General features: G+C 40.2%; 1 protein-coding gene across 1 annotated transcript in view; it reads left to right on the forward strand.

Annotated features, from left to right (window-relative positions):
• TPK1 (thiamin pyrophosphokinase 1) overlaps positions 1–17,456 on the forward strand; it is a gene marked incomplete at its 3' end in the record, with an annotated part of 330,774 nt that overhangs the window by 123,404 nt on the left and 189,914 nt on the right. Inside the window, exon 3 of the mRNA XM_082015628.1 lies at positions 4,607–4,676. Coding sequence (XP_081871754.1) covers positions 4,607–4,676 — 70 coding nt within the window. The remainder of the gene's footprint in view (positions 1–4,606; positions 4,677–17,456) is intronic.

Here is a 17,456-nt window from a genome sequence, read left to right on the forward strand (position 1 = left end):
GTTGTGTTAGAATATTTTTGTAAAAACATATTCACTAATGATTAGCCCTCAAATTGGCCTCTCAACTTTGGTCACTAAAGGGAAATAGTTCACTGGTTCCTAGCAGAAGAGACACCATTTAAAAAGAAGGACATTACTCAGAAAGACTTCTTTTTTCATTCACATTGCCTATGAGAAACTCTTTCAGCGATATCATGGGATGATGATATGCTCTTGACTTAACTCTTCTGCAGCATCGGTGGTGCTGAAGGGTATTTACTCTTGCTGTAATTTCAAACATTCCTGGACTGAACATACGCTACTCCCAATAACTTGGGCAGCAATTATTGGCAATGGCATTGAGCTCCCCCTCTATACTCTTCCACTAAGCAGCCCGATGAAACAGTTGATTTTTCGGTTGTGTCTCCATTCCCTAGGTCACTGAATGACACTGGACTTATACCAGAAAGGAATTTGACAGATAGAAAAGGTGGTAATTTGACAGACTGAGCTATTTCTGAGGAATATTTAGCTTGGAAAGGTTGTAATTTGTGGTAATGCCAAGAAGTGCAGATTTGCACACTGGGCTAAGCACTGCAGTGCACTTGCGCCTTTGTGATCTTGGTGTCATCTCTTCTAATAACAAAAGCATGAAACAGTACCTTGGGGCTCTCTAGCTGAGCAGGGTGACCAAGGGCACAGGTCTCCTCTGCTTCTAGTCATGCTGTTTGGAAAAGCTACTGCTCCAAATTGCATATCACAGCATCTTTGCTGGAGGTGTTGGTCCTCCTGACCCATCAGAGTGCAGTGAGCTACTTGGATGACCATTCCTTAGTCTGTCTCAGTTCACAGAGGCAGGATTAACTAAAAGCCTTTAGGTAATGCCTTTACTGACTTAGTTCTTCTGACATGCATAAACTAGAGAGTACTTCCATGTGCAGCGCTTCTGGCAAATTTGAGGGATCTCCCCAAATGGGATAGCAACCTTTGAGTCAGAAGAGAAGGTGTGTGCAAGACCTTCTGTGATCCGTCTGACCACTTAAATTATTCTTTTCTCCGCAAGCCCTGCCATCCATTCTGGTTGCCTTGGAAGATAACTGGTCCTTGGCACATGTGTGACCATTAGCACTTCATCCCTATCTGTCACTTTCCACCTTTTCCTTTGCTTTTTTCATCTGTTTAAATTTTAAACGTCTTGGAAGAAGGTCTCTCTGTTTTCACCATGACAAGCAAAACAAAGCCCCAATCTTGTTCAGATCCCTCAGTTTCTGCTGAAATAATTAATGAGGTTTTATGTGAGCTGTTGCAAAGTGCCTAGAGACTGCTAGATTTGCCTACATGGTTGCTGTACTGCACCTTGGCCAAATTGTTGTTTGTAAAGCAATTTTGTTTCTAATAGAAAAGGTACTGTATAAAATCAGTTCCTATTATCTTTTCATAGAGAATTTTCCATCTGAATTGTAAGCTTAGAATTGCCGACTATCTCCTTAAACACTTCCAGATAATAATGATACATGTTCTTCCAGCTAATATATATCATTACTTTTTTTCAAGCAAGGCTTGGTTCATAGCTGTAGAAATAATATGATTTACTGGCCTATAGCCAAGCAGTTAATTACCTGCTAGTTACTTAAAGCACCTGGGTCTTTGGTTCATTCCAGTGTAAGTTATTAAGTTGCTGGTAAAGGATCAGTACCTCATAAATAGTTTCTCTAAATAGCTTTACAATGCTGCTGAAGTTTAATTTTTTATTATTATTATTTGTTCTTATTTATAAGAATAAATATGGGGGGATAGCTTTAAATTGCAGTTATATAAGGCAACTATTTTGATTTGAGATATCAAATAGTAGCCCCATATCCATGTCATAGACCTGTTACTTAGGCACCTTCAGGTCACTGGGAGAATCTCAGTAGTTTTACATGTAGTAGGCTGACGGAAGACTGATTTGTTTTGTAATACTTAGTTTATTTTGGTTTTTTGGCTATGTTATTTTAAAATAATAAGATCAGGTGAAGAGATCTTAGGCCAGGCTTCACTTATGGTAAGTTCATTGAGATAATTTACAATAGTTAAGGCTCTGACGCTCCTAAAGTAATTGAGACAGATAATAGTCTCTTTCATCTCTCTTTTTCTGTATCTATCTCATCCCTTCTTTTTTTCCACTTATTTGTTTAAAATGTAAGAGAACAGATGTAAAAAATCACTGTGCTCAGAAAGAAAAAGCTGGGGCTGTCTGGTCCGGGAAGCATCCTCTAGGCAGGTTCTGTACCCGAACTTAGAAAATATTTTTTCTGCAGCCTTCTTATGGTTTTGATTATAAAGAGGGTCTCAACTGATGAATTGCTTTTGTAGCTCAAGGGGAGAGAAGAGATTCTGTAATTGCTTAGGTCCCAGGCCTTGCTTAGATGCCTTGTATCTGCTAAATAAACAGATGGACAGGATAGCTAATTTAAGGACCGGTATTACACACTCTTCTTACAGTGGGCCATTACTAAATTCTGTGTGAGCTGAACTCCCTGAGAGAATTTAACAAACATGCCCAGGTGAAAGGAATTACATTAATCCAATTTCAGTTGTAACCTCCAGTGAGAGGAGAAGTTAAAAGCAACCAGTCAAACACAGTGGGCAAAAAATTTTGTTGTTCTTGTCTTGTGATGTTTATAGTCATCAAGATGGATGAGGAACCTGGCAAGAGTCTGAAGCAGTGAATCACTGTAGTAAGTGGCTGGCCAGCTACCATAATTTGGAAATTATTTTATCTAATAAGATTTGTCAGGATCAAATCTGCTTGACCTTGACTTGTTAATATGGGTTTGGATGGTGGTTGGAAGGAGCGGGTGAAATAGGATAAGGAGACAGACGAGAGCACAGTCGGCAGAAGAAGGCTGAGAGGTAGTGCTTACCATCGTGGGTACTGTAAGAACTATGGACAAGAGGGAACAGGGGTCACTGGAGCAGTAGCAGTGCTGGAGGAGATACTGAGGAGTGCAATGCGGGTTCTCCTGCCCGGCACATTCTTGCAGCCTGCAGGAAAAAAACTGCTGTACCCAAAGCTACCTGTGATGAACTGGTAGCCTTTGTGCTGCCCTGCTTCTTTTTTACGAAAAAGCCTGAATTGAGGTCGCATGGTGGACATACCCGTACAGAACATTCCCTGTGGTAGGAGTTCAGCAGCCAAATAAGAAAGAATGGCTTAAAGATGAGAGCAGATACAGAGATGAACTTTGTTGTCCCGGTTTGTATAGGCTGGCTAAGTTGATTGCTAAGCTAAGGGGAGAGGTGGATTGCCGTCCTAACGAGTGCCAAAGGGAAGAATGTAGGTTTCTATCACTGCTGAGAGGCGGTTCTGACTGAGAAGTAAACACCAAAGCAAAGTGGCTTTAGCTGAAAATTAGATTCTCAGCAGCAGGAGGTGCGTGATCTGATTGTTTATACCTTTTTCTTGGGTATAAAAAAAACTTGGGCAGGCTATTCCTTTTCTTCGTCTCTCCTCTTTTTCCCTTTCCCTCCTTCCCCCCCAGTCCTCTGACTTTCAGCCCTCTCAGCTCTACCATTCGGTCTGTCTCTACCTGCAGACCTGGAAGGAACACTCTGCTCTAGTGTAGAAGTGACAGCTTCTTTTATCTTGTGTGCTGTGGTTATCTGACTTGTGCATCTCGGAACAAAACTGATAAAGAGTGCTCAGACAAGATGGTAATTTTCATTCTTTAATAGCATATCATATTTTTAAAAATCTCATGAAAGAACTGTGTATTAGCTAAATGATGATTAATAGGGATGTTTATGAATAAAATATACCAATTTATATCTGATTTTGTAATAATAGTATTAGACTTTTCTCTTTTCTGTCACTTAAGTCTATAAAAACAAAGGGATCAAAAGAGAAAAGAAAGTCTATGCTTGTTTAAATCAATTGGAATTAGTGACACATGCCCTTTTGTGGTCCCCAAGTTATGTGGAAGCATTGAAAATTATTGTGACTTTTTTCCTTTTGTACCCAGACAGTTCAAGATTTAAAGACAAGACCGAACCCACCTGCTTTATATTAGATGATTCAAATGTTCTGAAAATAGTATAGGAATTGTAGTAGAGTTATAATTTTTGTGTCATAGGAGGGGAAAAAAAGAAAAAACAGGTATTGTCATGCCCAACTTTTTTTTTTTCCACCCAGTTGTTATGCAGGTCATTATAGAGCCACCATCATGAACTTTTTGCCTGGGTGAGAAGGTTGTTAGGTTTAAGATGCAAGTTCCCACTTGTTTAGCCAAATACAGGCCAATACATGGAGGATGGGCCCTTTTCATGTTTTGAATACTTGCCCCTCATGTAGTTTAAGCTGACTGGACAGTAGGTTAGGATCAATAGAAATAAGATGTTTAGAAAGTAGAGTGATAAAGTCAGATGACCGTTGGCACTAGTCTGATAAAACCAGCTCAAATGTCTATTTAGAGAAACAAGGGAAGCAGTCAAGTATAGGAAGCTAAAAGCCATATGAGATCTCAAGTTTATTTCCTGTGCTGCAATGACCACTTGAGTTTACACAGAAGTGTCAGTAATGGAGTAACTGGTTGTGGTTTTTTGTTTATAATGCAAATACATTGATGTTCTCTTTCTTCACTTGCAGCTGCACTGAGAGCTTGTGCTGATGGAGGTGCCAATCGCGTCTATCGCCTCACTGAAGGAAGCCAGGACAGGTATGTTAACAGTAAACTTGAAGTCATTGAAGTCATCTCTTCTCAATGAAGGTAAAATATGGAGGAACAGGATTTCAGTTACTGAAGGAGCTGCCTGCTCTGTGCATGGTACTTCAGTGAACTGTGGCAAATAGTATAATATTTTCTCCACATTATCTTTCATTTTTATTCACAGCTACAATTTTGAAAAACACAGAGGAAATACCTTTTTTTGTTAAGCCCACTGGTCTTTTTTGTCTTGAAAGCTCTGCTCTCAGTCGGTCTTATTTTATAGATCCATCAGAGCTGGGCTTTTGATGCAACCTCTGAAAAAAACTTTCTGTGCTCCTAGCAAGGGTTGAGTAGAGGAACTTCTGATGCCTCTCATCAGGAGTTGAAACAAAGTATGTTCTCTTCATTCTTCTTGTGAGGCCTCAGAGGAAATCTGTTTGCTTGTGAAGTGAGATAGGTAATGTCTACTTTTCTTTCTGAATTATTTCTAAATTAGCATCAGGGCATCATACATGACCAAAGGCAAGTACAGACGTTACCTATAAATGTATATGCTAGGTGAGGAAATATGACTGAAAGGAGAATATGTTCTTGTTTTCTGTAATGGCATTTAAAATTGTAAAATATCCCAAGTTTCTGACCCAGAAGCATTGAGTTGGGATTGTGATGCAAACCACTGCATTCAAGAGGTTTCTCATTTTTGTAGTGGAATCAATGGAACACTGTGTTATCTGAGGTTGCTAAGAAACCTTTGTGCTTGTCTTTTTCAGTTGTTTTAGCAATAATTCATAAATAAATAGTTTAATAAAAGCAAATAAATTAATAAAACTGACTCTCAGGGCAGAGGAATGAGACAGGTATTTGGTAGAACTTACAAACTTATGAACAATTTTGTTCATACAGCAAAATCTGATACATATTTTGTGTTTCGTATCACGGCAAGTGTACGACAGAGGGCAGGGGAAGCTTGGTTTCCTCCTGTCCTTCAAAGTAAAGACCAGAGTTGGAGAAGAAGTCTTAAAGTAAAAGTTAACTTAAAATTTCTTTCTTCATCTGTGAGAATTTTGATGGCTGACATCTACAACTGCTAAAACCGAGACTGGAGTCTGTCAAGCACTACTAACTGTTGTAGGAATATTCCTTCTGTCATCTCCTCTTTTTCTTCTCCTAGTACTTGCCTACAGAACCATGCACAACTTAATCTTGAATTCAAACAAAGATCTGTTTGACTTGCAGGAAGCAGTTCTCCTTGATAACGGTGATGCTTTCCAAAGAACAACATTTTAGAGCTTTCATTTTATCTTCTCCTGTAACCCATTCATCTCTTCTGCACACCTGTGTGTTCCTATTAAATAAATATAATTCAGGGGAAAATGAATGATTATGCTTTGAATAGTTCTTTCACTCTTACATACTTGGCCCTTGGAGTATTTTTTTTTTCCCTCTATCTTTCTTCTTCTCATCTTAATTGCTTTGGGTAGGTATATTTTACCCTCAAAGTGATTCTTTTGGGGAAAAAAAAAAAAAGACCTTTTTATTTTTGTCTTTAAAGAAATCATTCTGCTGGAAAGAATATTCATTTACTCCTCTGAAGTATTTTCCCTAAATTCCCTGTCCAGTGTTATTAAAGAGCTGTCTGCCCAGATTCTACTGACATGCTAATAATTTTTTTAATGCTGTCTTAACCTTCTGTTTAAAACTCTATTTTATTCAAAGCCCTGATTTCTTATTGTGTTGTATCAAAACCTAAAAACTATAGTCCTTTAATTCTAGAGAGATTATTATGACCAAGAGATACAAATAAAGATGTTGGTTGATATTTTGGGCTTGATTCTCAGTGACATGAAAGTGAGTGAAGGATGTTTTAGAATGGGAATACATTATAACATTCTGGGAAAAGGACAGCTTGCAATATGGGACTGTTGCAGGGTTATCTTCCTGTGGAGGTAAGTGAAGTAGTTGTTGCTGTTTTGAAGGGTCCATTTCCAAATCCTAGAAAAACGCAGGGATGGAAATGACCTCAAGATATCAATCCTTCTTTCCCTCTGCTTTAAGTGAAGACAAACCTACCAGTTCCATTCCTCATGCATACCTAGGTAAGTGGTTCTCGAAAATTCTCGAGTGGGAGCCCCCCTGCCCAGCTTCCTCTGCTTTAGGCTAAAATATGACTAGCTTGTTTGGTCTTTCTTTATTGGTCATCTTTTCTTACTGGTCTCTCTTCAGTTAGCTCCTATCTATCTTAAAGTGCTGTGGCTGAAGCTAGGCAAGATACTTTACAGGAGACTTACCCGGTGCTGAACAATTCTTTAACTTGCTTCTCATGTTAAGTTGGCCTGTGCTGTTGAATGAAAAGCAGAAAGAGCAGATTCAAGGGCCCCCCATTTCCTGCCTCCATCGGTTTCCTGTTTTCTCCATCAGTGTCTTGACTTGTTTCTGTGCTTGAGTGGTTCACCTATTCCCGTCAAGCAAAGGAAGGTCTCACCTTCCTCTCTAAGCACTGTGCAGGCTGGCTTAGCATTGTGACTTCAGTGACATTAACATATATAAGATGTTCGCAGAATCACAGAGAATCACAGAATCACAGAATCACAGAATCACTAAGGTTGGAAAGGACCTTTAAGATCATCAAGTCCAACCATTAATCCAGAACCACCATGTCCCCTAAACCATGTCCTGAAGCGCCACATCCACACGTTTTTTGAACACTTCCAGGGATGGCAACTCCACCACCTCCCTGGGCAGCCTGTTCCAATGCCTGACCACCCTCTCAGTGAAGAAATTTTTCCTAATATCCAATCTAAACCTCCCCTGGCGCAACTTGAGGCCATTTCCTCTTGTCCTATCACTAGTTACTTGGGAGAAGAGGCCAACACCCTCGTCGCCACAACCCCCTTTCAGGTAGTTGTAGAGAGCGATAAGGTCTCCCCTCAGCCTCCTCTTCTCCAGACTAAACAACCCCAGTTCCCTCAGCCGCTCCTCATAAGACATGTGCTCCAGCCCCCTCACCAGCTCCATTGCCCTTCTCTGGACACGCTCCAGCACCTCAACATCCTTCTTGTAGTGAGGGGCCCAAAACTGAACACAGTATTCAAGGTGCGGCCTCACCAGTGCCGAGTACAGGGGCACAATCACTTCCCTACTCCTGCTGGCCACACTATTGCTGATACAGGCCAGGACGCTGTTGGCCTTCTTGGCCACCTGGGCACACTGCCGGCTCATATTCAGCCGGGTGTCAACCAGCACCCCCAGGTCCCTTTCCGCCGGGCAGCTCTCCAGCCACTCCTCCCCAAGCCTGTAGCATTGCATGGGGTTGTTGTGGCCAAAGTGCAGGACCCTGCACTTGGCCTTATTAAACCTCATACAGTTGGCCTCTGCCCATCGATCCAGCCTGTCCAGATCCCTCTGCAGAGCCCTCCTACCCTCCAGCAGATCAACACTCCCACTCAGCTTGGTGTCATCTGCAAACTTACTGAGGGAGCACTCAATTCCCTCATCCAGATCATCTATAAAGATATTGAACAAGACTGGTCCCAGAACCGAGCCCTGGGGAACACCACTCGTGACCGGCCGCCAGCCGGATTTAACGCCATTCACCACAACTCTCTGGGCTCGGCCATCCAGCCAGTTTCCTCACCTAGCGAAGAGTAAACCCGTCTGAGCCACGAGCTGCCAGTTTCTCCAGGAGAATGCTGTGGGAGACGCTGTCAAAGGCTTTACTAAAGTCCAGGTAGACAACGTCCACTGCCTTTCCCTCATCCACTAGGCGGGTCACCTGGTCATAGAAGGAGATCAGGTTGGTCAAGCAGGACCTGCCTTTCATGAACCCATGCTGGCTGGGCCTGATCCTTTGGCTGTTCTGCAGATGCCCTGTGAGCACTCTCAAAACCAACCGCTCCATAATCTTCCCTGGGACAGAGGTCAGGCTGACAGGCCTGTAGTTCCCAGGATCCTCCTTCCGGCCTTTCTTGTAGATGGGTGTCACATTGGCAAGATCTATGTTATAGATCTTCATCTGTGTTTGTGGTGTCATTTTTACAATGTGTTTAGCTGGTTTTACTATAAGATTCTGTAAAATCTAACTCAACCAATCTGAGTTTTTCTTGTTGAAAACCAACCCAAGAAAACCTTCATCTTTGTAACTACTAATGAGGAGAAATCAAGCTGGTTTTTTTAATGATGTGTTAAAACAAATTACCTTCTAGAGCAGGAGGGGTAAGAACAGTAACCAAAAGCACAGGATAACTTTTCCTTAGAGAGGCCCGTCCTTGGGAGCTCTCAGTGTTGAGGGCAGAGGAAAAGCAGTAGGGAAGAAGGGATGGACTCCTGTGCTCTGTTGCTTTTCTCTCTCTGGCTCTACAGCCCAGAAAGGTTATTTTCCTTAGACTATGTTTTTCCTTTGTTAACGTCAGTTCCCACTTAGAAATAAGGATTACTGCTAAACTGTTCGTGGTTGCTAAATATTTCCAGCTAATCAGAGTTAAAGGTAAGTTACTGATCTTTATTGGTTTTTTGCTCTGCCCTATTCTGTCTTCCTTGCCTATGCTGTTGTGTATTTCCTTGAATCGCTATAAAGCACTGCTATCTACTTCAGAGTTAGGTTGTTGCTTATCTGTATCACACTACAGCAACTTCTTTCTCAACACTTTCTGATTAAATCTTAAGGCATCGATTAACCTGTATATCACTGGCTTTGGGGTATAGGAAGGTGAAGATGCATTGAAAACTATCATCGTATTGGCACCTGTAAAAACAATCATTAGTACTTGTGTCTCAGATGCTATTTTCCAGAGAGATGTCAAATCCACGTTTACTCAGGTTTTGCAACATTAAGAGCTTCAGGTCAAAGAGGGAAGCAGTGGGCTCTATAAAAGGAATGATAAACCTATCATAAAAATACTGGCTTTCTGGAGTTCTGTTTAGTATTTCAGTATATCAGACTTGCTGCATGACATGAAGTGGGTTGCATACAATCACTAAGAACATCACTTTCACTGCACATCCAGTTTCTTTCTGTGAACTGCATAAAGTATAAGAGTAGCAGTGAAACTGAAAAATGGTTGTATATTTTGACGTAGCATTTTCTACATATAAAACATGCATGAGGTGAACTTAGGTGATGCGTGAAAATGCAATTGCTATAATTTTTCTCTGAATGGAGCATGCAGGGAGGCAGCTCCAAGAAGCTCTACATGTGTGTTTGAACACTAGGAACAAATTTTGTAAACACTTCCAGTTGATGTAGATGAAAAATTTCAAGTACAGACGTCAAAAAATCTTTCTAGAAGCAACTTATATTCAAGAATACAAATTTCCCCATAAAGTTTGTCTTTCAGTGACACATACCCCCCCACTCCCCCCACCCTCCAGGATTTAAATAAACCATTTAGTCAGAATGAATCAGGGGTATTGGTTGTACGAGGTCATGTTATTTCTTTAACTTGGATTTAACAAACTCTCACCAGCTGTCCTGTCTTCCTTTTGGCTATTTATAACTTACACTGAATTTGCCTAATCTTAGAAACCACTGTCTCCATTGTCCAGATCATCAAAATAGAAACAGTGGGGCAACAGCTAGCAATACCCACATGTAAAATGAGATCTTTTGTCTTGTTTCCTGAATAACCTTCTGCTCATGGAAAAGTGATTCCCTAATAGGATTATAGAGTGAGAAATTCATATATACTTCACTGTGTTCCATATTGGATTAGAAATAGGGTACTTATGAAGGTAATTAGCCATCGATGTAGCTTAATGTAGGGTTGAGAGGAATTCTTTGCTTGAATTCTTCAGATTAAACTTGATATTTTTTTAAGCTATCTTATATTCAGGCAAAATTTAGGGCACTGATGCAGAAAACATTGAATGAGATTTTCTGAGTATAGAGTTATACTAGAAGAGTACGATGGTCTTCTCTTTAAAATCTATTCATTTTTTGTTTTGGGGAGGATGTAAGAGTTCTACATGTGAAGTTTTTGCTTTATTAATGTTGTTTTAAGGATACATTTCAGTAATGTTTTAAAAAAAAACAACAGTGAGGTCAAGCTATTTAAAATGTCTTTCCCGTTGCTGCTGGTAGTGGAGAGTTCTTTGAATTCAGGGATTATAGTCTGAAAGCCAAGAAAGTTGAAAGCTGAGGCAGTGCTTTATTTGTCAAATGGCTTAAGGAAATCTTTTACATCAGACATTTTTGCCTGACCTAAAAACTGTAGCAGTGTTTAAAGATCAAAATCAGTATCTTGAGTTTATCCTAATAAATTCTGCAGGAGTGTTCGGAAAACCCATCCTTATCCACAGTCTGCTCCTTTAGGAAATACCTGACTTGGGATCCATTTTTAAATCCTAGCTTACTTTAGGAAACTGCCAGGCATCAATAAATTTAAAAAAAAACCAAAGCAACTTATCTCTCAGTGTTTGGAAAGATGAGTCCATTTGGAGTTATATAATTTATTTGTTTCAGGTGGTGCAGATGAGAAATTCTCAAGATACATTAAAATCATCTAGTTTTGGGCTTTTTTTCATTTATGCCTTCAATTCAATTACTTTCAATTGATTACATTTTCAAATACATTTTTATTCCAGTAGCCATGCACTGTAAATACAATTCAAAGTTTGTTTCAGAAACAATGAAGTGTTGAGATATCAAGAGGTACTAGTAGATTCAGTCCTCAATTTAAATCAAGATTAGCTTTCTGTATTAGGAGGTGTTTCCTGAAAGTACTAGGGCAATGACATCACTAGGCATATCAGGCTTATTATGTCTCTGAATCAAATGCTCACAGAAATTATGAGAGGTGAAAATCATTGGCGCTTTTTTTTTTTAACTGCTGGGTTCCTCTTGATATTAAACAACAGTATAAAGCCAGACCAGGAGTATGTATTTTTCTGGAGTTATTGACTAAATCACTATAGTGCTTTATTACTATTCAGTGCATCATCAGATGCTGTAAAGGAAAAATCTGGGACCTACATAGCCATAGTGTGGATTCACTTGAGAATTTTAGGAAGGGCAGAAGTACTGTGTCGTGCAGGTCGCACAAAGTGGAGATATATTTTGAGGGAGACACCAGCAACCAGCTGTAAAAGCGGTTTTACACCTAAGTTTACTTGGTGGTGCTTCTAATTGTAGTTACCACTGTATTCCATAAACCATAACAGAAAATGGACAAGGGATTTTCCACCATCCCCTCAATCAGAAAATCAAACGGAATATTATTGTCTGATTTAAAAAAAAGAGGCACATGGGCTTATAAATATTAGCAGAATTTAGTTGAGATTAAGTTACTCTTTATGTTGAATTTCTGTTGCTTTTGCTAGTCAAGATGGAAATTGTAGAATAATAGTAATATTTATAACGAATAATAATGGGAGGTAACAGTGTTGTCCGTTGTTGTGACTCCTGAAAGTTAGACTTCTATTAGAAAGAAGGCTTAGTGTCACACTCTTACAGAATCCATGAAACAGCTAGCTTTTCATCCCTGATGTACGTGTGTGTGCACAAACACATCTATGGCTCGTTTCTTTTATTTCAGGACACACTGAAAGTAAGTTACTGCCTTAGTACAGGACCATGCTCTCTTTACAGAAGAGTAAAAAAGAAAAGCAGTCTTAGGTAGAACTTCTGGATATGATTCACAAGCAGCAGGTAGATGTACCAGATTTCATCTACAGTAAGAGTAAGAGTATTGTCTAGTGGCTAAAATGGAGAAGTCTGAATCAAGACCCTTGTTTTGTTCCCAGTTTGCTCAAAGTTATCCAGTGAGTTACCAAATTGTCTCACATTCTCAGTCAGTCACCTTTAAAAAGCAGGCAAGTAGACCTCAAGAAGGGCTAAAACACGGTGCTTGTTCATGTGATCTCATCAGAGCTTCTGATATTTCCTTGTTAAAAACTGAGCCTATAAAAGGGCCTGATATTATTCCTCCTGAAATCAGTATTTAGTAAGGAATAGTAGGTCCTAAATGGAGGCAGATTTGATCTCCATTAGCACTGCACATTTTGGCATAAATCCACAGATTTTTCTTTTTTTGTGTTTTTGGGGGGGGGGTTGTTTGTTTGTTTTTTGGGGGTTTTTTTTGATACCTCAAGACATTCAAAGACAGCATTAGGATGCTGGTGTTTTAGCCAAATCAGCAGATCTAAGAGTGAGACTCTGCTTTTCTGGAACGATACTAGTCTTGTTAAGGAGTAGCTGGGAAGGACCAGGACAAAAGTCTGGGGAGGTGGAGTGATGAGCAAATACAAAATAGATGGACAGTTTGACTTAGAAACCAGGTCTCCTGGCTGCTGGTAAGGTGCTCTGCCCATAAAACTGTGCTGTCCCAGTAAGAGCACCATAAGCCAAGTTATAATTGCCAACCAGGAAAATAAAGGGTCACTATTTGTCCAGAACAGTAATTCTGGAAAAAACAGGGAAAAAAGTGTCTGAGGAAAGGAGAATATAGGGACACTTTCAGTTAATCCCAGGTCTCTCAATCAGAGGGTTTGTATTGCTTCAGCTTGTTCTTCAAATAGCTGTATCTGTGCCCCTAGTGTACTGTAAGTAGAGGAATGTCATTGCCATCTGGGTGATTTCTGGCTTTATGACATGGTAAAAATCATTTATGACTACCCCGATGCTAGAGTTAGGACTTGGTAGTGATAAAATATCTGTGCACCGAGTCACCGCTGGAAAAAGCAACTCAGAAAAGAGTCCTGAGCTGGCCTAAGAGCACTCTGCACTTTATAGTGTTTCGGTTCGTTGTGCCTAAGGAGTAATTCTCAGGATCCAGGGAAGGCTGTCTCTTTGTGTAGTGTTAGGTTGAAATGTATGCCTGTGTTTCTCTTGGATCTCTGAATATCAATAGAAATGAAGGATTAGGCAGGCAATGCTTGCTTTTATGGAGCAATACTTTTTACAAGTGTTTGGGGTGGGCTGGGGGGTGGGAGTTTTCCTGTGTTTGAAACAAAGCAAAACTAGAAAGTTCTTACAAACCAGGCTGGGACTTGGCTGCAATAGTACTTGTGATTTAAAATGTAAAATATGAACTTTATATTGGACATGGCAAGAGCGATCTTAGATTTGAAAGAAGCTCTGTTAAGACTGAGAAGAATGCCAGGATCAGCGTTCAATCTGGGAGCACAGAAATACATGTGCTACCAATGCCTTAAAATGAATTTTAATAAATGACCTTGAAGCTGACTGATCTGCACTGTTACCCTTCAGAGATTGTGTGAAGGATTACTAGTGCTATAGCACCGTTCATGTTTTTGGCTATTTTTTTTCACAATCTAGCTAATTCCTGGAGAGAGCAGGTATAATCCCTTCCAGGTGACTTCGAATTACAGAATATTACATAATGGGAATGAGCACAAATAACATCCATAGATAAATTATTCAGATTAGTTTTTCCTGTCTCTAAAATGCTCTTTCAGTAAACTTATTAGTGCTTGTTGGAGCGTAAACATATTCTGGATGTTTATTTCTCGGTTTTCTTTCCTATTCTCTTTCTTCAGTAGACTCTGCTTTCTTTTTGTAAATATGTGAAAGCCAGAAGTTCTAACTTTTAACAATTTACATTCAAATGGGCACCTTTATTTTGAGAACAGATGATTGTATACTTCAAATCTGTTTAAATTTAGTGTTAGTGAAGCCAGTAGCTTGCAAATAGGGGACTTTATGCAGTATAGAATACAATGAGAAATAAAACTTAAAGATAAATGGATTTATATTTTAAAACTGTTTTTCCTAGCTCTTCTGCTAAGGTTTGTTTTTAATTCTAATTGTATTCCAAGAGTGTTTTCATTTTACAAATGGACTCTTTCAGCTTTTCATTTTGAAAATGTTTTGTGTCACAGTTGTTTTCACAGAAAATGCTATCAAGAGCAAGGAACTGTATTCTCAAACTGTGATCAAGGCTACTTATTACAGTTGATAAATGAGAACAGTTACTAAATTAACTATTTAAGGGGACGCAGTATAGTGGCTTCTACCTTGTTAACTGATAAGAGTACTCTGTACCTCTTCTGACGAGGACAAGCCATGGAGCAAAAACTGCAGAATCAGTTGCAAAGTTGTCCACATGAAGGATTGAGCACTGATTAATCAGTTGGACTAGGCAAGTTGCCAAGCAGCTCTACAAATTCCGTAACTGAAGACACAAGGATTAATCCTTGGTAGAAAGCTGGAGCCCTGAGACATCATAGAGCCAGTTTTGTTCTGCTACTGGAAATAATTTGCTCAGTTATGTGGATAATGTGAACAGTGGTACATCCAAAGCTGCTCTTGGATACATTTATATTCAGAGAAACTCAAATCTTCTCCTTCAACTCATAGTTCATATAAAAATCACACTTCTGGGTGTGTACACTCCTCTGCAAGCAACTTAATACCTGCTTTATTTACATACCAGTCTGGGATTTATTTTTGCGAAATGGTGGGGGGAAAAGTCTTCTAATGCCTGGATTTAGTTGTATTTTAAAAAAAGAAATTATTTGCTCTCTTTGTATTGCATGCAGACTGTTTTTAAAAAGTTTTAGGCAATGTGCTTGAAACCCTAGTGAATGTCAATTATAAAGAAGTGTAAACAATTCTGAGTTTTGAGCAAGGGAAGAAAGATCTTTTTGGATAACAAATGAAAATAAGAGGGCACTGATGTTAAAAGATAGTTAAAAGGCAGTTGGAAATGGCATAAGCTGTACAGAAGTATCTTGCCTCCTAATCCCAAATAATTGAGCAGAATGATGTCTGATCATGTGGCAGGATGTGAAACTGATAAGGTAGATTGGATCCAAGGTAACGGAGTGTCTTAAAATACATGGAGATGCATGAAGGTCCACTGACGTAATCTTATGATGCTCCCTACCTGTGTGGGACATTCCATACAAGCAAATCTAGAGTTTACCTGCAGAGTGATTTTGGTGTCTGTGCAGAACTCTGGACTAGTATCAGCGCATCATTCAGCTCTGGCTTATTAGCCCAGCTAAGAAATTGAGAGTGTTTGGGCTAAAACATGCACTACAGTAGAGTCACAGAATCTTTGGGTTGGAAGGGACCTTTAAAGGTCATCTAGTCCAACCCCCCTGCAATGAGCAGGGACACCTTCAACTAGACCACGTTGCTCAGAGCCCCATCCAACCTGGCTTTCAATGTTGTCAGGAATGAGGCTTCTACGACCTCTCTAGACAACCTCTGCCAGTGTTTCACCACCCTCGTGAAAATTTTTTTCCTTATATCTAGTCTAAATCTGCCCTCTTTTAGTTTAAAACCATCACCCCTTGTCCTGTCGCTACAGGCCCTGCTAAAAAGTCTGTCCCCATCTTTCTTAGAAGCCCCCTTTCAGTACTGGAAGGCTGCAATAAGGTCTCCCCAGAGCTTTCTCTTCTCCAGGCTGAGCAACCCCAACTCTCTCAACCTGTCCTCATAGGAGAGGTGTTCCAGCCCTCTGATCATTTTTGTGGCCCTCCTCTGGACCCTCTCCAACAGGTCCATGTCTTTCCTGTGCTGAGGACTCCAAAGCTGGACGCAGGACTCCACGTGGGGTCTCACCAGAGTGGAGTAGAGGGGCAGAATCCCCTCCCTCGACCTGCTGGCCACGCTTCTTGTGATGCAGCCCAGGATGTGGTTGACCTTCTGGGCTGCGAGCACACGTTGCTGGCTCATGTCCAGCTTTTCTTCCACCAGTCCCCCCAAGTCCTTCTTGGCAGGACTGCCCTCCATCTCTTCATCCCCCAGACTGTACTGATACAGGTGTGGGTATGATACAGGTATCTGATAAGGTAGTAGGATAGTTTCTGATACCAAAGTGAGCTTGTTCTGTATGCCGTAGGCAATGCCTTTACTTGCAAATATTTTCCATCTCACTTATCTTTTTGTATGCACTTGTGTACATCTAAGCACCTCACGAGCAGATTAGCACTGCAGAGATATGTTTAGAAGAGTGAACTTTAGAGAGGTGAGAGAAGAGAGCAGTAGATGAAGGGCAAGATGACAATTTCAGAAGTCTACCAAAATACTTGTCTGGTATGAGACAGTCTGATCATGAACACATTCAGAATAAACATACATCTGTCCTGCAGTAATTCTTTTTAACTCAGATAGGTAGGTACATATGCCTGTACTGCATACAGAAAGTACTGAAACGGCCTAAGGAAGAGATGCATTCAAGTAAAAACTCACAGCTGTTATTGGGTTTGGACTGATGTCCTGGTTTATTCCTCTCAGTAGCAATGAATATTGAACTAAATTGACTGCAAAATAAAAAAGTTTGAACAAATAATACTTGAGAATGAATACAGCTTACCATGGTTGAAATTTATGGTTTTTCTCCCTCTGGAGTAAAACATACCAGAACTGACCAGTGACAGTCTCTGTGGACACTACATGCAGATTTGGCAGAGCTTTTAATACAGGTTATTGGTTTGTTGGGTTTTTTTTCTTTTTAATATTACTTAGTTTTTCTTCTTTAATGTCACAACACAGGAATAGATAAGGCCTGTGCTTGCCAAATAAGGACCCAGATCACCTTTTGCAGAGAGTCAGGATCTTCTATTGACTCAATTGGGAAGGAATTAAGCTCTAGATGTCTAAGCAATTACACTCTCTCCATTACATTGCCCTGAATTCTTGCAATGTAATTAATGCTTTACGTGATGCATTGCTTCTCCATGGTGACTGCAAGCAGGGAAACTGCACAGCTGGATCTAATCTTTTCAGCAGCCTGGTACTGTTCCAACAGCCTGTGAAATGGATGGAGCAAGAGTGAGACTCTCGCTGCTACTTTGTCAGTAACGAGGTCTTCCAGAGACTGGAAC

This window comes from Phaethon aethereus, assembly GCF_964289735.1.
Source record: "Phaethon aethereus genome assembly, chromosome: 2".
Classification (NCBI taxonomy): domain Eukaryota; kingdom Metazoa; phylum Chordata; class Aves; order Phaethontiformes; family Phaethontidae; genus Phaethon; species Phaethon aethereus.